This window comes from Chanos chanos, chromosome 14, assembly GCF_902362185.1.
Source record: "Chanos chanos chromosome 14, fChaCha1.1, whole genome shotgun sequence".
NCBI lineage: Eukaryota > Metazoa > Chordata > Actinopteri > Gonorynchiformes > Chanidae > Chanos > Chanos chanos.
In genome coordinates this window covers 17,654,380-17,679,564 of record NC_044508.1, presented here as the reverse complement: position 1 = coordinate 17,679,564, position 25,185 = coordinate 17,654,380, and the positions used below count along the sequence as shown (strand labels likewise).

Sequence of the window (25,185 nt, the reverse complement as noted above, 5' to 3'; positions counted from 1 at the left end):
ATACGATGTGGCTTTAAAGATTACGTGTAATGGTCGGGAGAGGAAACAGTGGAGTATAAGGCCTAACACCCCAGACTGGCTGCTGGGGTCTGCTGAGCGCTCTTCCAGCAACTCTTTACCCCCTATCCGAAAAAAAAAAGAGAAAAAAGAAGAAGAAAAGGCTGAATCATTTCCTACCTTGAGAAAGACACAGGCTTTAAAAAAAAAAAAAAAAAAAAAAAAGATCTTTCCCTTCCACCAGAACAATGTCTCTAAAGGACTTCAAGCACCATTTAAGAGCGAAGAAAAGCTAAGAGAAAGTCAGAGTACAGTCTGATGGGTGTCCTCAACCCATTTTCTACTGATATTCTCCTTACAGAGTTGTACAGTTGGTTGTAAATGCACATGTACTCTATGACTATGTATGAAAATCTCCTCAGACAAGTTTACCAACTCACACATGAACTCATGGTTCCCATCTTATCTATGCTGTTTCTTCATAGCACTGTTTTTTTTTTCTTTTTTTAATCTATACATATAGAAACATGTCGAAAGCCTGGAAACATAACCAAATCATGTCTGGGAAATAAACTACAAAAAAATATATACATACACATTATGTATGCATATATGGAGCATATATACACACATAATGCTATACATATATATATATATATATACTGATTTTATATTCATATACATATATATTTACATATTACACAATGACAAGTCTGTTACTCCTTGCTAACATGCTGTCTGGTCTCTCATTAAAAAAAAAGAAGAAACAAACAAACAAACAAACAAAAATGAGAGAGTGGTAGTTGGTCCTTTTGTTTGGCCATCTCCTCGACTGACTGGACTACATATTGAAAGCTGTTATGTGTAATAAATGAATACAAAAAAAAAAAACACAACTGTTTATTGGAAATGGTACAAAGGAGGGTTAGTTTTCCCGAGGCTGCGGGCTGCAGTGGCGGCAGTGTGCGTGTTGGGGTGGCAGACACACACTGCTGAACCTTGGGAGGGAGGGCGCCGTTACAGGGCTATGTGTGTGTGTGTTTGTATGTTTCTGTAAATACATGTGCGTGTGTGTATGTGCATGTGTGTGTGTGTGTGTGTGTGTGGAGAGAGTGAGAGAGAGAGCGGGATGGTCAGTTCCAGATTCTGAGGAAGCTGTCCCAGGATCCTGTAGCCACAGCCATACCATCATTTGTTACTCCTAAACAGCTGACCCTGTTGTCATGGCCTGCCAAGACACCTAGAGGAGGGGGGGGGGGGCGGGGGGGGGGGAAGGCAGAGAATCCAGAGAGACACTGAGCTTCGGGAAATTCCAACATTCCATTTCCATGACGTCTCTAACAAAGACATCCCTATCCAGTTTCACTTGCGTCTGGAGCTCGAATTACACAAAGAATGCACAATGCTCCTGCAAACATGTTCAAACAGAGCAGGGACCGTTTTAAATCCCCCCCCCCCCAAAAATAAAAATAATAATAATAATGCATTCCCTATTAGAGCAAAACAGTAGCATTTTAGCCTAGAAGTAATGCTGTAGAATTAAAAGTCACATATGCATAACTTTCAGAAAACATTCACGAGAAACAAAAATTTCCCTTCTCAGTAACCTTAATATGAATGCATGATTACTACTGCCCTGAAGAACCAGAGTATGTTAAATAATATGAACTGTTCATAACTGTTCAAAGAAAATTCTTCATTTTTGACCCATCCCATTTTATACTCAATCCCCATTCATAAAAATTGAATTCACAATAGAAATCGCTATGGCAACAGAAGCATCTATCTTCAATACAGTTCATGTATGAGCAACCACACAGATTTCATAATATGTGGTCTTATATGAGAGCCACATATAACTGTAGCAATGTGTACAGCGCTGTAAGAGCAAACATAATGGAGAAACCATCAGAAAGGCTGCTGGGCCAGGAACTTTACAAACAACTTCAAGTGTGACTCTATTTACAAGCATTTGGCACTGTGCTAGACTGGTTTTTTTCCCCACTGTTTGGTTTTTTTGATGATGTTGGTGGAGACCACATTCTCTGGTACCGCTCCAGAATCTGGGTTGGGTTGAGGTCTGGTGACTTGAGATGGCTATGGCTCATGGGTAACGCCGCTTTAATGCTCATCAAACCATTCAGTGACCATTCCTGCCTCTTGGAATGATACTGGAAAAGATCACTCCCATAACGATAGAAGAGCTTCACCATTGGCTTTGTATTTACTTGTGTTTACCTTCCTCGCTAAGCCACGGCTACACAACCCAGGTCTTTGGAGCCCGAAACTGAACGGTTTTTGTTTCCACTAACCACGTACCATGTAACACATAACATGTCTCTGATTAACTGAGGAATTGATAAACTTGCTTTACGGTTCCGCATCAGCCTCTGATAAATATTTATGAATATCTATGTGCTCTGAGGGGTTTATGCCCATTTCAAGCCAATCATACTATCGCTTTCTGAAATGTTCTCAATGAAACTGCCTGCTCATACCCCAAACTTATATTTTCAGTCAACTGCTTAAACGTCAAGAAGAAGTTGCGCGACTGTTTTGCTTTGCATCTTGAACCAAAGCATGGACGTCATGGTGATGGAGACAGGCCTATGTTTCTGACAACAGTTAACCCCATCTGATGACATCTCTCCCTCAGTCTTCCACACCAGCATCACCATAGTAACTGTTCCTCACGAAACATCATGATGACCCATCTTGATGGCTGAAGCTCCTCCCAAATAATCCTCGTCTTTCAAAGTCACTGAGATCTCTTCCTAACAGCAACAGTATCCAAAATAACAGATGACTACAACCGTCCAGAATCTTCATAAAAGACTCTGAGCATGACAGGATCTGAAGAATTTAATAGCGTTGAGGCATCTGTTTTCAATAGACTTTGTATCCCTCTTTGACTTGCATGTTTCCTTTATTTTGGCAGTTCCCTGTACACTCAGCGAAGCCGTTACACGTACAGCATTGACAAAAGCAACACAAGACAAGACCGGAGACTATCGCCACTTACCCGCTCTCTCTCCTTTCAGGGTGTCCCACACGTTACAGTTGAAGTCGTCGTATCCGGCCAACAGGAGGCGCCCGCTCTTCGAGAAGGCCACGGAGGTGATGCCGCAGATGATGTTGTCGTGAGAATACATCATTAGCTCTTGATCGGCGCGCAGGTCAAACAGCCTGCAGGTGGCGTCGTCGGAGCCCGTGCAGAAGGCGTTGCCGTTGGGGAAGAACTACGCGACGGGAAAGAACTGGGTTAGACCGAGGAGAAAATACAGCACCGGTGACAAAAAAAAAACGGGAACCCAGGGAATTATTAGAGCGGGGTGTATTCATTAGCGAAAAATATTGTCATGAAATCCAGAAAACAGGTTCAGACATGAATGGTAAGTGTGCATACCACAACTCCACGACTGTTAAGACGGACAAATTAAACGTAATACACACACTTATTTTGAGAACTATGCTGTAGTGCTGCACTTGTACCACAAGAATTTTTATTAGGAAAAAAGAAAAACTATTTAAAAAAAAATACAATCTTTATGACTATTTGGCGCCAAGAACAAAATCATATCATTGTTCTGTAAAATCTTAACCATTCCATAAGATCCTCATTGCAGCCCATCAGGCTAATCAAAGTAAAGCCAAGACAACACAAAATAAAATAAAGACTTGATAAGAGTAATTAATGAGAAAAGTCAGGTGAGACTCATCTTAAGGACAGGTGCAGAAACCTGGAGGACCCTCATACTCACACAGACGGCGTTGATGTCGGACACGTGGCCCGTAAACGACTGGCGACACATGCCGTCTCGGATGTCCCAAAGTTTAGCCGAAGCGTCGCATGCACCCGACACAAACGTCTTTGAGTCTGGACTCAGAGACAAACTCATCACGTCTCCTGTGTGACCTGTGAGGTTTGTCGTCTGCTGGCCTGTCTCTATGTCCCATAATGCACTGCGAGAAGACAAGGGCAACCATCAAAGAGAGGTTGACAGACTGAATTCCTCCTGATCAGAATATAAATAGTAGTAGCTCCACAGATATGAAGACTGCCTGAACGGGGAATTCTACATAAATATATAAATTATAGAAGAAAAAAAAAAAAGAGAAAACACAATCGAACTATGTAATGTAACGTGTGTAATGATTATGACAATGAGAAAAGCATATTGCCAAAGCCTGAGACAACTAAGAGTCTTAAGGGCTTCTGAAGATGGGAAATCATGAAGGAAAATTCTGAAAGACAGAGCCACCAAAGAGACTTAACTCACCAAGTGGTGTCTCCCGAGCTGGTGACAATCTGGTTGTCGTCCAAAAAGCGACAGCAGGACAAGTATCCTGAAAACAGAGAAACGGAACGCGTCCATGTCATACGCTTTCACTCTATCATGACTAAACTCTGTGTAAGAGTGGGGCCACGCGGTTACCGGTATGCCCGGGCAGTTCACGAGTGACTCTGACGTTTCCCTCCCGGGTTTTCAGGCTGTAGATGGAGCAGATGTTGTCCAGGCCTCCGCACGCGACGTAGTTTCCGGATGGAGCGTAAGCACAAGTCATCACCCAGGACGACCGCAGGGGAATGGCATGGATCTGAGACGTGCCACAAAAAACACGCGCACGCGCACACACACACACACACATTACTGAACACTCAAACACACTGTACAGCACTGGCTCAGGTCACTTTCTGTCAGCGAAACGGCCATGACTGTTAACAGCACGCATACGTGTATGAAATATATGTAAATCATTTAGGCCTTTCACATCATAATTACCTTGTTTGTTGTGTAGCTGTCCCATATAATCAGTTTGCCATCTTGAGAGGCACTGACTAGTAACCTACACAGACACAATCATAAATGAGTACCCTCATACACAATAACCATTCACAGGTAATTCAACTCACTCCAACATCTGATAACACATGTGGATGCCGGATCCTACTTAATGCCGATGCGTAAAAGAAAAGGAAAAAGTCCCCACTGTGTGAGCTGGCAGGACAAGCCTAATGACCGGATCACAGCAAGGGCGGTTCAGGATCCCAGCCACTTTGGAAGTGCCACAACATGTAATATTCATGATATGCAGTCAGCTAAAAATCTCTCTGGTCTAGAGGGAAAACCCATATCACACGCACTCACACACACGCACACACATACACCTCTACCACTCCTCCCTCTCCCTCTCTCTCTCTCTCTCATTTCTGAGACAGGAAGCAGGGTGGCACTCCTCAGCAGCCAGCCGGCAGCAGACCAGTGGAAAACTGAGCCACTGAAATGTCATGGGTTGGTACTGTATATACAATAAACACAGTCTGCTGCACCTCCTCCCTTAAGTTCACCCTAAGTGCACCTCACACCACTTTCTTCAGCACAAACATACACACGGATACACGCTTTAGAACTAACAGAACGGGCTACTGCTTATTACTCAAGTAGCTGGCATGCGTCAGTTTGACTTCAGACCTGTGTCTGGGTTGGTTCTGTGGTTTGGGTTATGCCCTGTGGAGACCAGTGTGTTACAGGTAGGCCAGTGAGCATGGTTCTCCTCAGTCAGAATCTGAAGGTTCTTCTCTCCCCTCTTCAAAACCATGATCCATACTTGGGAAACCCTTGTCGGTTCTGGTCTCTGGATCGCACCTGACTGTAGAGCATGTCTTCGGGGATGCAGCCATCCTGTATGACCAGTAGCTAATAGTGAGGTCTCAACACTATCTAAGCAATGTGTCAATGCTGGGAAGGCGAGCACTTGTGAAAATCACAGAGTTGGGGAATGGCTGTCCGACAAAGTGATCTTGAGAACGCATCGAAAACTACGCAGATAGAAGCTAAAGGGCTTCTTCACCTGCTTTCCATATGCAGTCCAGGCCTGACTGTGGTACAAATGACACATGCATGGTATGATGTCATCTGTGAGCCTGTTGTTTTGCTGGACATGCTCGATGAATCAAAGCAACTTTTCCAGCGCGTTTGACGTGTCATCCAGAGACAGGCTGTTACTGATTGTGAATCTAAGGTGCATGAGGTAGTGGACAACTTCCATAAAGGAGTTACTGATAACATTGATAACTGCTGGGAAACGCATCAAAATCGTGACCTATCACATAATTCTACTGTCTGTCTGAAGTCTGCTGGTTGATTCTACCAAAATCAACGGCAAATTACCAACAATACAGCTAATCCTGCTCACATGACACATCCACCTCATTGCCACTCTTTACTTTTGAAACGGCTTTAGCTAAATTAGCTAAAACTGCTAACTTACAAAGCAAAAGTGCTAAGATTAGTACAAATTAAACACAATCCAATAAAACAACAACAGCAGCAGAATGTTTATGTCCCCTGGGCTTTCTTTTTCCACATGGTTCCTTTTCTGGCAATCAATGTCCAAATTTCCACTGGTGTTCAAATCCTGGACCAAAAAGGCTAGAACTCCTACCAGTAACTGACAGCCTTTCTCTTCATCTTCAGGAAACCCCCAAAGTACTGTTACATTTTAGTAATAGTCTAGTAAGCGTGGTAACTTAAATTACACTAAAATCAGTGCCACTCATAATGGAACTATCAATCAAAGTGTATGGTTAGGATACATCAATGACTTTTCCCCTACCTGGAGTCACTGCCCCAGTGCATGGCATAGATTTTGGCCAGATGTCCCCTCAGAGTGCGTCGTGTCCTCATCTGTATACGGCCCACTGAGTCCAGTCCAGCTGTGATCTGCCAGAAAAAAAAAAAAACACGACTAGTCTTTTAACATCCCTGAATGCTGACAAAATCACCATCTCTATTCAATTACGTAAAAACAAATGTGATTGAGATGACATGCAGTCAAGTAAATCAAACCGGTACCTGAGACAGAGTAGAGTCACTGCAAGCCTTCCGTGCATCCTGAGCATTACAAAGAAAAAAAAACAAAACTTTTTTTTTTTTTTTTTCTCAATTAGGAGTGAACAAGGAAACATTTTCAGCCACACCCAGCTATGTCTGAGTGAAGAGAAACCACCACTGATATTCTGCTTTCAAATCGACATTCACTCCGTTGTAGGAGTCTGACTCACATCTACACACAAAAACCACACTGGACTGGCTTTAAAGGGGTTGAACCTGAACAATCAGTCTAGCATAGTCTGAGCAAATGAAATATCTGAAAACTCTAAGTAGGCATGCACAGGGAACTGCATATTCATATACATAGAGAATCAATGCATTGTTGGCATTATTCAGGCCTCGAGGTATGGAGATGGCATTCCTCTTACCCGAATCTGGACACGAAGCTGCTCAGCTTCATGCCTTAACTGTTCCAGTTCACTCATGGTCTCTGTCCGAGTGATGCGATGGGGTCTTCGCCTACACCATTAAAAAAAGAAGACGAAGAGAATTCCGGGTGAGAGCCGCGGGATAAACAAATTTCCATCTGAGAGGCTCTCCCATTCACACTTTATTGTCTCTCACAAGTCAATACGTCCTGTATACCAGTTACTGTAAATCACACCCAAATGAGCACACACACACGCTCAAACATGCAGAAACACACACACCCACACACACACACACACACAATGTTGTACCTCACCTAGGGTGGCCTAGGCTCTTCAAAACCCTACCGACCGCTTCCAAATGCCAGCCACACGCTCTCTGACCTTTCCATGAAAACAACCCTCTTTTTTTTTTTTTTTTTTGAGGGGGGGGGACTTCTCCACCTCCCTTTGACTGCATATCAATGCGTCAGGAGGCTGACAGTTGAAGGTTGCCATTATAAGGTTTCACAGTTTTCAATGGACTCATTGTGACCCAATTCCACTACTTGCTGAGCACTTGGCTAAAATTACAACTGAAAATTCCCTCCACGCTTCAGATTAAAACCTTTTGAGGATACAAAGCTTATCATAATTCCAAGACTGTTGCACAATGCTGACTGAGTCATTTTAGCCTTACATAATTCAGGATCTCCCCTTCCTCTTACCTGAATGAGAACCAGTAGCCACCCTGGTGATACATAAAATGTTAACGCATGCTCAAACGTACTGCGCAGGTCTTGCTAAGACACAGACAGGCCACTTTTTGACAGGACTCAGACAGTTGAGGCAGTGTACTGTGCAGGCTTTCGGGTGGGGAGTGACGCAAGCCCCCCCCACAGACCCCGACTGACGTCAGCAAACTGGTGATGTAGATTATAACCACAATCTGTCCCTTAAAAAAAAAAAAAAAATCCACGCCTCTGTCCTTCAGGGAAAACAGGCAGGTTGACACCATCGCTGAGCCGAGACTATTTAGTATCAGATATTGATCCAGGGCAGTCATTCAGTTTGTCAGGTTTTATTACACTACAGAAGCACATAAAACGAAAGGGGCATTTAAGGACTCAAATACATAGTACGTTTGGGTAATAAACCAAGCGCTGCTCCTCCAGCGATGCCCGGGCTGGTGGGTGGCACGGCTGACAAAAGCGGTGCTCCACGCTGGCTCGCCATTGTTTGGTATATGATGGCGGCGCTTGGCACTGCGGAGTCAGGCACAGTTCTTGCCGTGGTGGCTTCTGCTCGGCCAATGACAACGGCACAGCTAGTTTAGTCCCGCTAAAACACACGCAGAGACACCCTAGGCTATGGAACAGGGGTGAAACTAGGACACAATATGCTAAGGGAATTCACCACCCGTCATCAGCTATCTGGACGCCTCTCCACTGCCTGGCCCTGGCATAACACATAGATGACATCACAGGTCTTCAGCATGTGAGGCATCAGAGATTGTCCTGGACTGTAAATATTTATTGTTGACAAACACTCTGAATTCTAAACAAGGCTATGAACCTTTTGAAACGTGGAATTCCTAACAGAGGAGTTATTCGTTTTTTCGATAGGGCCAAGAAAGGTCCCTTTACTCCTATAGTACTTGTTAAAATATTTTTTGAAAAACCAAAGAAAAAAAAAAAGATAAAGAAAGAAGAAAAAAAGGGGGGGTGGAAAGGGAGGTGTACCTTCTCAGTCTGTCTGCTTGGAGGAAAATAAATATCAGAATAAAGTTGATAAAGGCAGCGTGTTTTACACTGTAAAGATCTTCAATTTATGGAACTGTTGTGTGCATGTGTATATATATATATAACCTTTGTCCTAGCACTCACCTAAGCTTTGGAGACACGAGACATGAGGTGCGATGAACATGCCTCCAACAAAATGCCTTTTATCTCATAACTTTTAAGTCTTATAGAAGTTACCTGTAAACCTCTTTTGTTGGGCAGCGTCAAACAGCCAGATGCCAGAAAAAAAAACCCCATTAAAACACAACGCTCTTCAGTAAGTACAGTTCAGGTGTGTCAGAGTCAAATAACTACATGGTAACTACATCTGACTCCAGTCCTCCATCACATATGGCAGAAAGACACAGCTCTCTGCTTCAGGTCATGGGTAGATTCTAGTAAAATGAAATTAACTAGCAAAATACAACCTGAGTTATGGGAAGTTTTAGACTGGTAACAATGACTGCAGTTCAAGTCAGCCTGCTTATGTTGAAGGTAAAGCTGAGGGAGCCAACGGAATGGTTTCAGGAAACACGGTTTACTCGTGGTGTGTGTTTGCATGTGTGTGTTTGTGTGATTAATTTTTTTTTTTTTTCAAAATAAACATGATAGAATTCTTCATACATAATTCTCTTCTGTTTTTGATCACATGGTCTGTGAAACTGTTACCTGTATCAGCAATATTTGCATTGGAAGCTGGACATTGCCCTCTGACTGACATTAAGAGCGAGGTGTAAGCAGTCTAACACATGCACTTCACGCAGTAGAATAGAGCTCATACTTGTAAAACCCCGTGACCAGTCTACCAAATCTGACACTTCAGATAAGACGGTTTTCCGAGATTTCCCATTTATTTCAATCAAAATGACACAAAATTTAATTCAGGCTAGTTCGCAAGACAGAAGATAACACGTAAAAAATGGGAAAATTCGGTAAAAAGCAACTATAATTTTGTATGGAGACGAACACATCTACCGAAAGGATCTGTTGACTACCATCGTCAACCTGCTTAAAATCAGGCTGCATGCCCACACAAGTAACACGATAAAAGTGTAGTGATCGCTTATATTTGAATATTTTGTATTACAACATACAATATGTTGCTCAAGCAGCCCACTTATCAACAGGAGCTTTAATGCTTCCGGACCCGACTACAATAGTTATACATTTTGACTTCTTGCACCAAAAGTAGTCTTCCCAGAGCTCGCTTCTTGACAAGCTCATCAAGTGAGAACTATCTGAACTAACCAAAATAAACGATTTCCCAGTCGATGACGGAAAAACGCCGAAAGAAAACAATCTCACTAAATTAGCCCAACTACAGACTACATGTAGTAGTCTTCCGTTCTGTTTAACGTTGTGACAGGCCTCACAATTCTCGCCGACAAAACCCTTTAGCCTATAAGGAAAGTATTTGATAATTAGCTATTAGACAACTATTCAACAACCAGTAAATTACTAAAATACTGTATGCACAAATTAAGCAGTCCCCATGACTGCATTGTATCTACGTTTTAATCTGTAACCTAAGAATGTTTCCGAGTTTAGCGTTTCTGAAAGCAGGAAATAGGACAGAAAATGTCAGAAAAGAGAAACAGACAGCTTGCGAATATTGTTACCTGTAAAGCGCTTGTTTCGAGAGTTCACGTCGTTCAGATCACAAAAACAACTGACGCCTTTAAAGTCCGCGCATGGTGATAACTGTAAAATAAAATTTAAAAAATAGCTATTAATTTAAAGAAATTTGAACAGATTTAAAGGGCCATACACCCTCAACAGGATTTGACTCAGTTTTCAACAAGCAATCTAATCACCACACCCATAAAGAAACTGGGAACATGGCAACAACCGTGGCTGGGGGGTGCGCGAGAAAATATCATGTTTCTATAAATACTTAGGTTCATTGGTTGTTAGCAATCGTAATCAGTCATAAAGTGCCGAACTGTAACGATTACCTTATATAAAACATATAGATTCTGATATTAAAATATAAATATGTTTAGGATTGGTGTCAAACTAGTTTTGCATTACCTACAGAGAAATGGTATTGTCTGGCAGCTGCCTCAACAAACCGAGGGGATGAGAAACAGGAAATGTATCCGCTACGTGGTAGGAGACAATCAACCTTGTTAGGAAATATCCACTGTTATAGAGTTGATTTCTATACTGCTGAAAATACGATGATTATTCGTTACACATATTTGTGAACTGACATTAAAGCAATCTGCATACTGTAAGCAACGCACAGTGAACAGTTGAAGACGTGAACACAGTTACTTATTTACAACTTGTAACTGTCAAGTCTCACTCAGTTTCATGGATGTATACCGATGTGCAAAGAAGAATAAGAATTCATTTTAAACTCGCAGTGGAGAATAAAATGTTTCCGTTATCTGGGGATTCTACATTGTTTTTATTTATTTATTTATTTATTTTCAGAGCTGATTCTAAGTACTAAGTTAAACTTGACTGTAAGACTGTAAGAAACAGCACAGCAAAGAGATAAAAACAAACATACAATGCATTTTGTTACATCATCTCAACAAATTCATATGAGAATTCACCTATTAAAATCCTACATTAATTTAAAGCATTTCATAGTCGTGATTTATGTGTTAGACATGACTGAATCATTTGCTCAATCATGTTTGCCTTCTTCTTTCAATGTAGTGCCACAGCGATCTACCAGTCTTACTGCAGTTTAAAGGGTAAGTAACACTTTAAAAAGAATTCTGTCCCATTAGGACATCTTGAAATTTTAATGATGTCAATGAAAGTGAACAGTGGGAGAGGCCTAACCTCATCTCTGCATGAACTACAATCAATGAAAAACAGATGAAAGGGACCCAGTCCTGGCACTCTTTTTGGAATAGCATGGGGTCAGATTATGCTTAATTGAATGTTTTAAAGCAGCAGCGGGTTTGTCAGATAAACTCTCTTTGTTTATTTTAAAATGCATTTGAGGTAAATTATGGTGTAAAAAAAAAAAAGTACACAGATATTCATATTACATAAAAAAAACATGAAATGTTTCTCTGTTTGTTGTTTTACGTACATTATTTTCCTATCGGCTCATTTGATGGAAGGGCAGGCTGAAGTGTATTTATAGCCAAATACAAACAAACACACACACATATTTTCTATATTATCCCAGCTCTCGACGTTTCATTGCACAGGATGGCGCTCACCAAACAAACACCTCAAGTGAATCAGCTTGCAATAATCAATTGGTATGTGACATGTTATACTATACTGAATGACCAGGCCACATAGATAGACCTTTTGTTTGACAATTACACACCAGTCATTTTGGACCTCACAGGTAACTGTTATCCTTCCATGGAACAGATTTGTTGAAGCAATTTTTACGTATCAATTTTTAAACAGATCAGATCAATTTAATCAGGATTGTAAAGCACACACTTCTCCAGTCAGGTCTTTTGTTCGACTGCTTGTAAAGTAAAAGAGGCAAGGGGATCAGAGTGTTGTCAGAAATAAAACATCAATAGCGTGCACTCTAAAAAAAGATGCTCCCGGAGATATAAATAGCAGTCTGAAGATGATCTCCACCATATAGCATATCTCTGTTGTTCTCCGTTATGGTAGATAACCTTTTGTACACATTTAGACCGATCCTGGCAAATAGAGCTGTGTACTGCTGTGACTTGTCATATTCCCAGAATGGAAATTTGTCATACTGGAATCATGCTTGAAATGACGTTAAAGGGTAAACATTTTAATTCACAAAGACGTCCTGACCCTTTTATTATTTTCCACGTTTCCAGGCTCTGATAGAGGTATGAAACCATTTAAACACTGGGAGTATTCCCAATATTTCAGAATGAATGCTAGGTAAGTATCAAGCTACGTGTGTGGCCTAATTTTTGAGCAACACCAGTTGGCTTGGGGAATACATTCTGTTAGTAAGTGTTACACCTCAACTGAGAATAGTTATCACATTATGTGTATGTACAGTGAAACCTTAAAAGGCAAAATCAGAGCTGTCTTATCCACCAGACATATCTCTAGGGGAGGCTGGTCGTTGCCTTGGCAACCCTCACAAATGGCAACTGACGTCAAGAAAGTAGGAGAAATACCACAGAGAGCTGGAGCTACTCTGCGTAATGAATGTCTCAGAGGCGTTTTCTGGAGAAGTGCTAAAGTGACTTTAAATATTTGGGACCCTAGACGCCTCGCCATCACTTTTCTAATAAATGGGCAAGAACATAACAGTGGTGTTTTGCACTGTAACAGGAAACGTATCATTCAAATTGAAGTTGTGATTTTGAAAAACGAATATGAGAGAATGAAAATGAAATAGTTCAAAAGGGGTCTTCATTTGAGAGGTCATTCTACTGGAATTTACCAAACTGCATGTACTTACATATTTTTAATTCTTAAGAATTTGTGAAACCAGATTGTAAAGCATCCACAGGGAGCTATGTAGATATAAAATAGATATATCAACTGAATAAAGGCTTAAACAAATAAACAAACAAACAAACAAAAAAAACAGTAATGTCTTCAAATGGTCTTGCTACAGTGCAGAAACTGCACCAATAACTGCTCTTGAGGAGTTAATTTTACTAGTGGGAGGTCTAAACTTTGTGTTAGATTTTGAAGAGAAGTGAGAATAAATAGTGGAAATGTAGGGGAATACCTGGCCCTGGTCATTTGCATAGATGACACTGCATGTTCTCCGAAATTAGAATTTTGCAGCACATACAGAATCAATAGTTTTGCAGAATGAAGTGATAGAACCACCAATCACGGTTTCACCATACAGAGACACTTTCATTATAAAAAACATAAGATAAAAAATCTCTTGTGTCTTGATCTTTGGATATCTCTGACAGACTTTTGCAGACTCCGAAGTAATTTTGCAAAATTTAAAGTGTTGAAATGCTAAACCTCACGGTGACAATGCACTTGAAAAACAAAGCTTTACAAAAAGGGGGAAATAAGACTCGTCGTATCCAATATCCATGCGTCCTTGTTAGCTGCGTACATGTTCGGTGTAGAGGATTTGGTATTCGCCCATAAAAACTGTATTTCATTTGGTTTTCAGTGCGTGCCCCTGTGCTTACCCCAGTGATTCGTCATACAGACGTTGTGTTCTCAACCCATCTTGTTGATGACGTCGGCTATCTGTTTTGTGGCTGCAATTTGATTGGCTGGTTTTTGTCGAGGTTATGGTTCTGGGTTAGATTGTATGTGATCAATTCATTTCTTTTGTTGTGATTAAACACTTTGTGCAGTTGTTGTTTCTTCTTACACTGTCGCAGTGAGCAGTTGCCATATTTTTTCTACGTTCATAACCCAAAAGAATGAGTGGCGGCGTGTATGGAGGAGGTAAGTGTGTTTTTTAAGTCGTGAAATCAATGAGCGCGCCACGTTTGGCCACAGACTTGGATGTAGCTATAACGTTGGCTAGCTGTCGAGCTAGCTAACAAGATAGGAAGTTTAAGAACTGCTATTTGTGCATTACAGTTGACTTGAGTTTCTCTGTTCGGACGTAGTCAGTAAAGTATCGTACTAGGTTATTAAACAGTGACGTATTTGGTTAGTCAATGTCAGTTTTAACAAAATTACTTAGATAGCCGGCAAATACGTACTAATTCCATGATCAGTTCGCTCTCTGTATACTGATGTGATGCTTTGCTGAAGCTTTGCGAAACTTTACACACACGCTGAATTTAAACACATTGTCCAGTTTCGTAGTGCTTTTCAACATTTGATGCTGCAATGCATTATTCTCATTTAGGACGTGGTTAAATGCCGCTTCTGCCTTGCAAATCAAAAATCTTCGAACATAATATATCTAAGTTACTGCCTCTCGCTTCCTTAGCTAAAGAACGTTTCTAAATTCCCTCGTAGGATTTTAAACGTTAGTTTTGTTTACAAAATCGGTTTTCTATAGTACAAACAAAAGTCGCCGGGTCATGACTTCCCCCACGCCCCCCAACAAGCATGCCTCAACAGGCAGATGAGCAGTCACCTCACTGGAAGTTTACTGAAGGTCGTTTTTTCCACAGATGAAGTCGGAGCCCTTGTCTTCGATATCGGTTCCTATACCGTGCGAGCCGGCTATGCAGGAGAGGACTGTCCGAAGGTGAGGGACTCAGCCCCGGCCTTCCTCAATATCTGTAGACATAATCGCTAAAAGCATACCTTAGATAAAATTCTAATTATACGATTTTTATCTTTAGCAACCCCTTACACACAGTTGTTGATAGACCTAGCAGGAGAAAAATATCAATAAACGGTTTGGATTGACAGTGTTACTGTCTATGCCTAGGCTGATTTTCCTACGGTGATTGGAGTTACACTGGACCGGGAAGATGGTACCACCCCGATGGAGACAGACGGTGATAAGGGCAAACAGAGTGGTACAACATATTACATCGACACTAACCAGCTGAGAGTGCCCCGGGAAAACATGGAGGTCATGTCACCACTCAAAAATGGCATGAGTATGTATGTTTACCTCCTTATCACCTGCAATTCACTTCTGAGTTCTCTATAGTGTTTTAAATATACTTCGGAGACTGTTAACCAAGGGGAGTACATTGCTCAGGAACAATTTAACCATGAGGTTAAAGGTCGGACCTACTGATCTAATAAACAGCTGTCCATGGTACTTTTTAAATGAAGATCAGCGAGTGATAAAAAAAATTGCATGTCTGACAAAAAAAAAATCCTGAAATAAGTTACAGCCTACTGATCTCATTTTTCTTCTCCTTTCTTTTCTTCACTTGGTTTCTCTTGTCGTGTAAAGTTGAGGATTGGGACAGTTTTCAGGCCATCTTAGATCACACTTACAAGATGCACTTCAAATCAGAGCCCAGTTTGCATCCTGTACTGATGTCAGAAGCTTCGGTATGTATTCTACTGGTTAAGTTTTGTGAAACCTTAATGAGCCTGTTTTGTTTGGTTTATCATTAATGATTTATGGGTGATAATCGCTAACCTACGACATCATGCATCCTTTGTGTTGCCTGAGGAAACCCTCTCGTTAAACTTTTCTTGTTGTTTCTCCTGTCCATTTCAGTGGAACACACGAGCGAAGAGAGAGAAGCTAACAGAGCTCATGTTTGAGCATTACAACATTCCCGCTTTTTTCCTGTGTAAAACAGCTGTGCTGTCCGCGTATCCTTCTAATTACAAGTGATTTAAAAAAAAAAAAAAATCCTTGCTCAATTATTTGTACTTGCCTGTTTTTCTTAAACTGTCATTGCTCAGTAAAATGTGTGTGGAGTTAAATATTATCATTTAGCTTGTTAATGACATGAAACACCATGCCCTTAACTCTGAGGATCTCAGCTTTGCCAATGGACGGTCTACTGGTTTGGTATTAGACAGTGGAGCAACTCACACCACAGCCATTCCTGTGCATGATGGTTATGTGCTGCAGCAAGGTACATATTCTCCTTACAACAGATGTTATTCAGTTACATCACTTGTGAATGCTTTAAATGGCAATGGAATTTTTGACCTTGGTTTCTGATTGTCTTGCCTTGGCCCACTGATGTTTTTGCCTGTTGAAGTTCAGCATTTGGAAATGTTGTGCAGCTGTTGAATGTGATCAGTGAGATCGTTTGAAGGTGGCTTATCCATCAACAGATATTTCCTTCCACGGAAAAAGAACATTGTGGTAACTGTAGCTAATGCATGTTGGTCTCAATTAATGACCACATTTTCTGCTGAATCATTTAGATTAATGTCAGTCTGAAAGCTTTTTTTTCCCCCAAACATTACACTCACATGTACTTCCTGAACAAACAATTTTTTTGCTTAGACAATTTTTATTCCTCCTTAAATTTACGCAATTTTTTAAATTTATAATTTCAAATATGTATACACATGTATGTTCAGTGAATTCCTGAAACCTGACGTTTCCAAGGAAAAACAACAGTCTGTCTGGGTAAGACCACCAGAAACTGTGATATCTGTTTTTTTTTTTTGGTAATTTTTGTCTTCTCTCTCTTCTTTCCCAGGCATTGTCAAATCCCCTCTTGCAGGAGACTTCATGACTATGCAATGCAGGGAACTGTTTCAGGAGTTAAATGTTGAAATAGTGCCTCCATACATGATTGCATCAAAGGTGAGACCTGCCAAAGTAAGTCCATCTAATTCATTTCATCTATATCAATTTCACTCACACTGGGATGTTATTTTCTGAGTCACGGTGGTGGGGAGTAAGTAAAGAGGATTCCTATCACTAATACATTTGCTTCCACGCGTTATGGTGTTGAGACGCATGCATGACTGAAACGCATCATCCTATTTAGAAAGGCTGCATTATTGCAGACCATTTCATTGCATCCTCTCGCATGTAGTAGGCTTATACGGACCATCCTTTTCTAATCTTGCATGTTTATTTATTTGTTTGGTATTTATCTGTACAATTGTGTGTGTTGTGTTGCTGTGACTGAATAAACATGTGTTAGCAGCACATAATTTGAATCTCTGACGTTTTATGAAAACAGACTGTCCATGAATGCCAAATCGCATGTAGGTTTGGTTGCTTTTTTGCAATCCCTGTTTTGTTAGTGAGTGATGAACGTGTAGTCTGTTCTCGTGGAGACCCCCCGCAGACGTCCATTGTCTTCTACTTTCATTGTAGCTTTACATTCACAGTGCCATTTCTCACTTTGTATGTGTGGTTTCTTGTGTTATTTAATATTATTAATGAGGACGGTACTTGGTCTTCCGCTGGTACGGCAAACTGCCAACATGAGTGTTTGATCTTGCAGGATACAGTGCGTGAAGGTGCCCAAGCCAATTGGAAGAAAAAGGAGAAACTACCTCAAGTCACCCGTTCATGGCATAACTACATGTGTAATGTACGGTACCACCAGTTATCCCATGTGGAAATATAAAGACTTGTAATGTCATGCTGTTTTTCCTCAACACTATAACCAAAACTGACATTAAAGTATGGAAGATATTCTTGATTTTGTTCTTCTTTCAGACTGTAATTCAGGACTTCCAAGCTTCAGTTCTCCAGGTCTCAGATTCACCCTATGATGAACAGTAAGTCTTTTCGTTCACCACAAATCACTTAACACTCACAAACCTCACATTATCACATTTGGCTCGACTGAGACAGTCGCTAATTTGACAGTTAATTTGGCATTGCTGAAGGCTGGTTAAAGTTCTAGACACTTTCCTGCATACAGAACAATTGCTCCTGGGCAAAAGCCCTCATCAGATACTGAAGACTGGGGTGGTGATGGCTGTTTTCCAGTCTGTCACTGATTGATTTGTAAAGATCCTGTAAGAATGACTATGTGCTTTGTGAACAGAGTGGCCGCCCAGATGCCCACAGTTCATTATGAACTGCCCAACGGGTATAACTGTGATTTTGGTGCCGAGAGATTAAAGATCCCTGAGGGGCTTTTTGACCCTTCAAATGCAAAGGTAAGAGCCGCCGCACCCCCCCTCCATGCTGCACTCCACTCCGAGGGCACGTTCTCTCGTCACTCACTCTCTTTGACTCGTCGCAGGGTTTGTCAGGGAACACCATGCTTGGAGTCGGCCACGTTGTGACTACCAGCGTGGGAATGTGCGATATCGATATCCGACCGGTGAGAACCCTCGGCGTTTCCTTTTAACGTGCATAAGGAAAGAACTAGAACTTTTACAGCAGTACCGCTGCTTCCTGAGTGCATCGTAAGGTTTGGGTATTATCAGACACGTGACTACAGGATCTTGGAACATGGGAAAGGGTTGATGTTAATGGCTGTTCTGACTTTTTCAGGGTCTTTATGGCAGTGTTGTGGTTACTGGTGGAAATACCCTGATCCAGGGCTTCACAGACCGACTTAACAGAGAACTCTCACAGAAAACTCCACCGGTTAGTGATGGACTAATACGAATATGTGCCCTGAGATTTAAGCGTTGCTGAATTTAGCCTGTTGGACTAGGATTTAAAGAATGGCCTTCAGACATTTTTCTTTTTTTGCTTTTGTGCAGAGCATGCGTTTGAAGTTGATAGCCAATAACACCACAGTAGAGCGCAGGTTCAGTGCCTGGATTGGAGGGTCGATCCTGGCTTCACTGGTAAGTCTTCTCTCTAGCTCTGAATCTTCATCTAAACCACCTGGGATGGGCTTCTCACTCATTTCCTCTCTTACAGTAACAGATTTGCTTGTGAATAGCGCACTTTTGGCAGCTGGCACCTACAGTATTAAATACTGTCACACCATAAATTTGTCTTCCTGTCATTTGGTTACTGGCATTTAATCTTACATGTTAAGTAATTGGCTAATGAATGACATTTTTAAAGCGAATATGGAAATGTTTCTTTTCTAGGGAACTTTCCAGCAAATGTGGATCTCAAAACAAGAGTATGAGGAAGGAGGGAAACAGTGTGTCGACAGGAAGTGTCCTTGAACTGACCTCCATCCATGTCTGGCTGCCTTTTGAAGAAAAGAACAGTAACACCTCTGATTTGAAAAAAAGCCTTCAAAGTGGACTCAGGAACAAAAACTGGACATGTACTGTCTTTTTTTCTCCCCCCAAGAGAACACCTGTCCTTTGTTTTGTTTCAAAAGAATTTCCTACTTCTACCAGTCTCTGTTATTAATTGCTATTTTCATAGAGAAAACAGCCACGTTCTTTTTCTTTTTTTTTTTTTACACCTCACAAGTCAATATTTTAATAACAAATTTGACAGGGTTCAGGAAGACTTCCAAATGTGTGTCTGACGTTGTGTGAGTAGCCTAAAGCTTTTTGGTGAATAGTCATATAAATGTGAGTTTTCAAGCCCTTTCTATCACTGTCTGAAAGAGAGATTAGTATAAGCAATATAAACGTATGCCATTGTGGTGCTTAAGTGCACACTGGACAAAATAGCTGTTCACTGCAAACTGTTTGTTATGCTTTTAATTATTGATGGGCTTTTTTGAAACAAAAAAAAAATAAAAGTTTTTTTGTTAGGTTTTTGGTCTTCATTACATTTTAACACTTGTCATCCAATCTATGAGATGTTAAAGATGGAGAGATTTTTTTTAAAATTCCTTTCCACTGCTGCCAAAGAAGAGATTGATCAATTCAGTGGCATAGCGGAAATCTCATTTTAGTGCTGTTCCACTAGGTTACAACAGTATAAATTGTACAAGAAAGGTCCAACTTCCCTGGTGTAACAGGTTAATAATGCCATCCAGGACAGACAGCACGCAGCATTTACTATACAAAAAACCTCTCTCTCTTGTTCTTGCAAATATTTTATTCTGTTGTTATCAGTATAAGCACTGTCAAAGCACCTTGGACAAAAAAAAAAAAATCTTAACCATTTTAAGCCATCTCATGCATGTGCAGACGTCTTGGGAAAAATCTTAGCGAGTTTCTGTCGCTCTTGGCGTTCCCTTCTCTGTTTCCTCATTTTAGCCTTGAGCTGTTTCTCGATAAATAACCTGAGAAAAAGAGTCAAGACTTCACTGTTGACATTCATTTTTTCTCTCAGTTCATGTAAATTAATACAGATGTGTCAGTATCTGAACACAGAAGCTACCATAAAGAACAAGTAGTTATTCTGACACAGTAACAAATAATGATGTCCACACTGACAGAGTTTAAAGGTTATTTTACTGTTCAGTGCCTTACCTTGTATATGGGCTTACAAACGATGGTGTGAAGTAAGAGGTCCTCTTGTACCTCTTATTCAGATGCCATGGGATTGGGTACTCCTTGAATCTATGCCTGTAAGACAAATTTACAATATGTATTTAATGAGAATACAACTAGCCCTCCCTAATTTACATTTATATATTTTTTTTGCAAAAGAACCCTGAAATTGGATGTTGCAAGTGTTCTGATGAATGCAATCTTAAGATTCCTTATGCTGTTTGTGGTCATTAAAAGAAAAACAAACAAAAAAACAAAAGAGCTATGCTTACCAGAGGTTTTTCCCAAACATATTTTTTCTCCATGCCCCTGGCCTTGCTTTCTCCTGCCCTGTCTGAAGCAATCGGAGAGCATCCTCTCTCTCCTGCACGACTGTATCCAACCTTGTCATAGACCTTTCAACCTACAGGTCAGACTTCATGTAAGACTATACACTGAAAAGTCGATTTAATCAAAACACCTTGTACAGCTGCAGGCATTACTGATTTTAACTTGCTTACATATTTACATATTAACGCACAAAATGTTTTGTTTCCCTAAAAATTTCAGTAGATTATCAAGTACATCAAGACACAAAGGTTTTCATGAGGACTAACATATCATTTCATATGTAACATTTAGAAAAAGCCAGCTGATACAACAGTTGTTCCCTCTGATCACTGTAGCATACGTAATTACCTTCTTTATGCGTTCTGGACTGGGCATCTGGACACGCTGCCGTTTTGCTTCCTGTTCAATACTGAGTAACATGTTCTTTTCTTTCAAAAGAACATACCTGAAGTCAACAGATGAAGGACCATGAGATCTCATTCAGTCAAGAGTAATAGACCAGCTCTTCGAGGACAAGAAAAAATATTTGCTTACCATAGTTTGTGTAAATCCTCATTGCTTTTAAGTCTTAGCTGTTTGGCTGTCCACGGAGCACCTGATCATAAGAAGAACACGTAAAGGAATCAATGTCAATACATTTTGTCATGTCTGAACGGCATTTACTGGAGGTTTGGAGACAACGCCAAAACAGTGTAACTACACACAACAAAATTAAGCGTAAAATTAAGGATAGTTTAACCATGAGCGGTGCACAAACGTCTTAATACCGGATTTGACTGTTGGTTCACCCCAGTTTTCGGGTATATCAAAGAATTCTTCAAGGCCCATCCTTATTGTGGATGTGTGGAGAAGTCGACACTGCGCAGAATTCCCTGTATTGCTGAGCCATGGCGGTTCACAAAGCTGCCTGTTGATGAACAGCGTGAATCAAAGTAAGAAACTGAAAGTTTTCGGAATGCAACATCACCTTAAGTACCTCCTCTGCCTCGCCATACCAACGCTTACCCGTAGGATAGCGATGCTAAGTCAGCTCTGACTATTTAGTTTATATTGATACTTCCATGCAGATATATAATAAACATTACCTTTTTGAAAAACACTGATATCTGGTCAAAGTGTGCGTTGAGTATTGAGCTTGGACTGGAGCGGATATGTTAACAACACGCTGAAATTGTCTGCAAAGTGTGACAAGACGCCCCATTGAGGACGCGGCCATCTTGAAGTAGCAATGTCAACTTCCTTCCCATTTACCCAGTATGCATTGTCGGTCCTTAAAAAAATGAATTTTTGATACAGTTTTTAAGGTACCACAATCATTATTTATCTATAATACGACAAATGTATACTGGTAATAATTTCTATAATTTTAACACAACATGCAATCACAATAAAACTTTGTTTGCCCTCAATATCAATGGCTCATTTGCCTTCACGTGGTAACGGAGTAGCCAATCGTTTAATTTCTTGTCAAATTGTCAACCATAACAGCTATGGTGGGGATGAGCGTACTACGGTCGGCTGCTACATTAGCAGCCCGACTTAATCCACTTGGACGACCAAATCATCAAGCAAATTTGCTTGCAAGGGCTGTTTTACGCTCAGAGCAAGGTAATGTACAAATTATTTGCGTTTTGTAGTGATATAATCATCCACTAAATTATTCTCAACGTTGACCTTGTGTCAACTGGTTGCCTGCTAGCCATTCAAGCTAACAGTAGTATGGCCAGAAGCTAGCATGTCAGTACAGTCTTGTCACCGGGTAACCTTCCCTGGTTAGCTAAGCTAAGAACTTTGCTCTAGCTATTAAATTACCTGACTTGCAAAGCAGTGCGTTGTCAGTTAAGTGATAACAGTCACAATCTAGTTTGAAATGTACATCACCTGCACTTCGTGCAGAGCTTTGAATTATTTTCAAATGCATTAATTGATTATATGTTTATTATTATAATTGTAATTACTCATTATTGCGATAGCATTCGATTCTAATCAGAAACCGTATTCATAGAGCTGCACTCCGAGTCATAATTAAAACGTTTTCCTTGGTCACTGTTTAACATTCTCTCGGGGTTTTTTTTTTTTTTTTTTTAGAACAGTTTGAATCGTTCTTCAGCCCTCATGTAAAACTGTGGTTGCACTGTGATTGTTAGTGTCAAAGTAGTGACGTCCTGGTGTTGTTGCCCTCCAAATCTGCTTTATAGTGACAGTCCGTTACGGGAGCCATGGAAAAAGGATGTTCGTGATCAAGCCGACTGATTTCTACGATAGGAGATTCCTCCATTTATTGGTAAGAGCTCCAGCATCCTACTAATGTAGTCTGGATAACTGCCTCAGACTACGGAGTATTGGCTGTTGTGCTGTAAGATATCTTGTTCAGTTACAGTGAGCCCGTTCAATAAGAATGTTCTTACCTGTTCTAATCATACATAGCAGTGACTTTTGACTCCTTATGCCTCAGGAGGCAGACATGAAAAGGGGACTTAAGAGGTATTATTTCAAATTCAGCAATCAGGTTAAAATGGTGTCTCTGCGTTTGTTTCTCTCTCTCTCTCTCCTCTAGAAATACTACATTCTCCTGACTGGGATTCCAGTTGCAGCGCTTGTGACCTTTGTGAACGTGTTTATTGGTAAATATGCTCTTTGACACCTCACAACATTGCCAACATGACAGTTATTTTGTCCTGTAGAAATTTGGTATATCCTTAATTTGCCCCGCCCCTCCCCCCTGAAGTAAATGAGTAGAACCTGTTCATATAAATTCCTTCAAAAGAGAGGGTGCATACAGAGTGGGTCATAACCAGGTCTGAAAACCATGTAGCCTAGATTGCCTTTAGAAGAGTTCTAAAATATTCAGCTAGCACTGCTCTATGACTAAGTAACACAAAAACCAAAAGCTTGTTGGATTTTGTTTACAAGGTGAAGCAGAATTGGCTGAAATCCCAGAGGGCTACGTACCAGAGCATTGGGAATATCACAAGGTATGTTGTCCATCGCATTTTAAAGCAGTACTTATATTGCATTGTGATCTCAGTCGAAACAGATTTTTAACAAGTATGAGTAATCAGTGAATCTGCAGACCTAAACTGGAGAAGACAATACTGTGACACAAATGAGCTCGTCTCTGCTCAGAAGAATATTCCCATTAATGTCGTCTCTTTTTTTTTCTCCGACTGAAGCACCCCATCACTCGATGGATTTCACGCACATTTTATGACAGCCCAGTAAAAGACTATGAGAAGATGATGGCTCTTATCCATACTGAGGCTGAAAAGGCAGAGATGAGGTAAGCTGTCAGTTCATGTCTTTTTTTTTTTTTCCTATGTTTTATTCATCGCTTTATTATCAGCCTCATTTTAATCAGCCCAGCAAACTCCATTAAAAGTGACAGTGATATTAAAATCTCAGTGGCATAGTTGTACTGCTGGCTTGTTGCCATTTATTTGCAATAATGACATATATTATTGTACTTATCAACTGTTCTTGCTTGGATGCTCTCAAAGCCCTTTTCTACAAGTTCAGACTGGTGGTGTAATGTATTTTTTGATGCTGTCCGTACATCTTGATACGGCACTTGGCATGTTCTTAGTGGTTGCGTAGAGCCTTTTTTCATAACTTACAGAAATACGTGTGTGGCGTCTCTTGTCTGTTTGTAGGCTAAAACAGCTGGAGGTACGCAGACATATGCGACAAAAGGGAGATGGACCATGGTTCCACGCCGAGACTATGGACAAGAACCTCATTGATCAGAGTCTCAAGGCCACGCCTGATAACTGAGCCTGTGTAGGCCAGCCGTCTGTTGTATCTATAACAAACTTCACTCTCAGTAATGTACGTTGATATCCCTGCATATATATTTGTCAATAAAGTATGTGTTTAAAATTTAACTGGTCGTACTGCGTGTCGTTCTATGTCTCGCAATGCATTTCGCATACGTTCACGAGAAGGAACTAATTTTGTGCTCTGTTTCTCCTTGTTGCATTAATTTGTACATTCGCACAGTGAGAACACTGTAATAATGCTCAAACAGACAGACTCTGTTAGTTATGCGTAGATTCTACTTTCTCCATTATTCATTTTGCTCTGCCGCCACACCCTCACAGTACATTTGATTTTATGAAACACAAAGACAGTAGTTAGCTGTATGTGGTATATCCATGGAAAAACAATGCAAATATATATTTATGGAGCATTGCTTCAGAGGCATAG

The 25,185-nt window shown here is 40.7% G+C and overlaps 4 protein-coding genes across 5 annotated transcripts; 2 read left to right on the top strand and 2 right to left on the bottom strand.

The window, feature by feature from the left end:
• Window positions 1–693: 693 nt before the first annotated feature.
• LOC115827354 (guanine nucleotide-binding protein subunit beta-4-like) lies at window positions 694–10,725 on the bottom strand. Its single transcript, XM_030791160.1, has 10 exons — window positions 10,641–10,725; window positions 7,262–7,352; window positions 6,855–6,893; window positions 6,616–6,722; window positions 4,782–4,845; window positions 4,434–4,596; window positions 4,278–4,344; window positions 3,759–3,960; window positions 3,020–3,236; window positions 694–1,237 (listed from the first exon to the last, which is right to left on the bottom strand). The coding sequence occupies exons 2-10, from the start codon at window positions 7,316–7,318 to the stop codon at window positions 1,131–1,133; spliced, it is 1,023 nt and encodes a 340-aa protein (XP_030647020.1). The 5' UTR covers window positions 7,319–7,352; window positions 10,641–10,725; the 3' UTR covers window positions 694–1,130.
• A 3,544-nt stretch (window positions 10,726–14,269) lies between these two features.
• Window positions 14,270–19,934, top strand: actl6a (actin-like 6A). Of its 2 annotated transcripts, none has more exons than XM_030791559.1 (14): window positions 14,270–14,373; window positions 15,057–15,133; window positions 15,320–15,494; window positions 15,800–15,900; window positions 16,073–16,170; window positions 16,345–16,439; window positions 17,019–17,125; window positions 17,778–17,867; window positions 17,996–18,057; window positions 18,330–18,444; window positions 18,531–18,611; window positions 18,785–18,880; window positions 19,000–19,086; window positions 19,339–19,934. In XM_030791559.1, exons 1-14 carry the CDS (start codon window positions 14,349–14,351, stop codon window positions 19,417–19,419), a joined length of 1,290 nt encoding a protein of 429 aa, XP_030647419.1. In that variant the 5' UTR covers window positions 14,270–14,348; the 3' UTR covers window positions 19,420–19,934. The 2 variants fall into 2 exon arrangements, with proteins under 2 accessions (XP_030647419.1, XP_030647418.1); XM_030791558.1 differs by having other exon boundaries at window positions 17,019–17,140.
• Window positions 19,935–19,936: 2 nt separating this feature from the next.
• On the bottom strand, window positions 19,937–22,198 carry mrpl47 (mitochondrial ribosomal protein L47). Its single transcript, XM_030791560.1, has 7 exons — window positions 22,068–22,198; window positions 21,750–21,889; window positions 21,517–21,577; window positions 21,331–21,427; window positions 20,925–21,055; window positions 20,632–20,727; window positions 19,937–20,441 (listed from the first exon to the last, which is right to left on the bottom strand). Exons 1-7 carry the CDS (start codon window positions 22,196–22,198, stop codon window positions 20,333–20,335), a joined length of 765 nt encoding a protein of 254 aa, XP_030647420.1. The 3' UTR covers window positions 19,937–20,332.
• Window positions 22,199–22,470: 272 nt separating this feature from the next.
• ndufb5 (NADH:ubiquinone oxidoreductase subunit B5) lies at window positions 22,471–24,863 on the top strand. The gene is made up of 6 exons (XM_030791547.1): window positions 22,471–22,590; window positions 23,181–23,266; window positions 23,540–23,606; window positions 23,896–23,957; window positions 24,156–24,262; window positions 24,633–24,863. The coding sequence occupies exons 1-6, from the start codon at window positions 22,473–22,475 to the stop codon at window positions 24,751–24,753; spliced, it is 561 nt and encodes a 186-aa protein (XP_030647407.1). The 5' UTR covers window positions 22,471–22,472; the 3' UTR covers window positions 24,754–24,863.
• Window positions 24,864–25,185: the final 322 nt, after the last annotated feature.

What these genes read in the sequence shown, in the direction of transcription:
- LOC115827354 (XM_030791160.1), bottom strand. Translation starts at nt 7,318, where the DNA reads ATGAGTGAACTGGAACAGTTAAGGCATGAAGCTGAGCAGCTTCGTGTC. An exon ending in AGCTTCGTGTCCAGATTCGG is followed by an intron (nt 6,894 to 7,261) that starts GTAAGAGGAATG and finishes TGTAATGCTCAG; the next exon opens with GATGCACGGAAGGCTTGCAG. An exon ending in GTGACTCTACTCTGTCTCAG is followed by an intron (nt 6,723 to 6,854) that starts GTACCGGTTTGA and finishes TTTTTCTGGCAG; the next exon opens with ATCACAGCTGGACTGGACTC.
- actl6a (XM_030791558.1), top strand. Translation starts at nt 14,349, where the DNA reads ATGAGTGGCGGCGTGTATGGAGGAG. An exon ending in TGGTTATGTGCTGCAGCAAG is followed by an intron (nt 16,440 to 17,018) that starts GTACATATTCTC and finishes CTTCTTTCCCAG; the next exon opens with GCATTGTCAAATCCCCTCTT. An exon ending in CAAAGGTGAGACCTGCCAAA is followed by an intron (nt 17,141 to 17,777) that starts GTAAGTCCATCT and finishes TTGATCTTGCAG; the next exon opens with GATACAGTGCGTGAAGGTGC.
- mrpl47 (XM_030791560.1), bottom strand. Translation starts at nt 22,198, where the DNA reads ATGGCCGCGTCCTCAATGGGGCGTCTTGTCACACTTTGCAGACAATTT. An exon ending in GAGGATTTACACAAACTATG is followed by an intron (nt 21,428 to 21,516) that starts GTAAGCAAATAT and finishes TGTTGACTTCAG; the next exon opens with GTATGTTCTTTTGAAAGAAA. An exon ending in GTCCAGAACGCATAAAGAAG is followed by an intron (nt 21,056 to 21,330) that starts GTAATTACGTAT and finishes TCTGACCTGTAG; the next exon opens with GTTGAAAGGTCTATGACAAG.
- ndufb5 (XM_030791547.1), top strand. Translation starts at nt 22,473, where the DNA reads ATGGTGGGGATGAGCGTACTACGGTCGGCTGCTACATTAGCAGCCCGA. An exon ending in TGTTTTACGCTCAGAGCAAG is followed by an intron (nt 22,591 to 23,180) that starts GTAATGTACAAA and finishes TCTGCTTTATAG; the next exon opens with TGACAGTCCGTTACGGGAGC. An exon ending in GGAGATTCCTCCATTTATTG is followed by an intron (nt 23,267 to 23,539) that starts GTAAGAGCTCCA and finishes TCTCTCCTCTAG; the next exon opens with AAATACTACATTCTCCTGAC.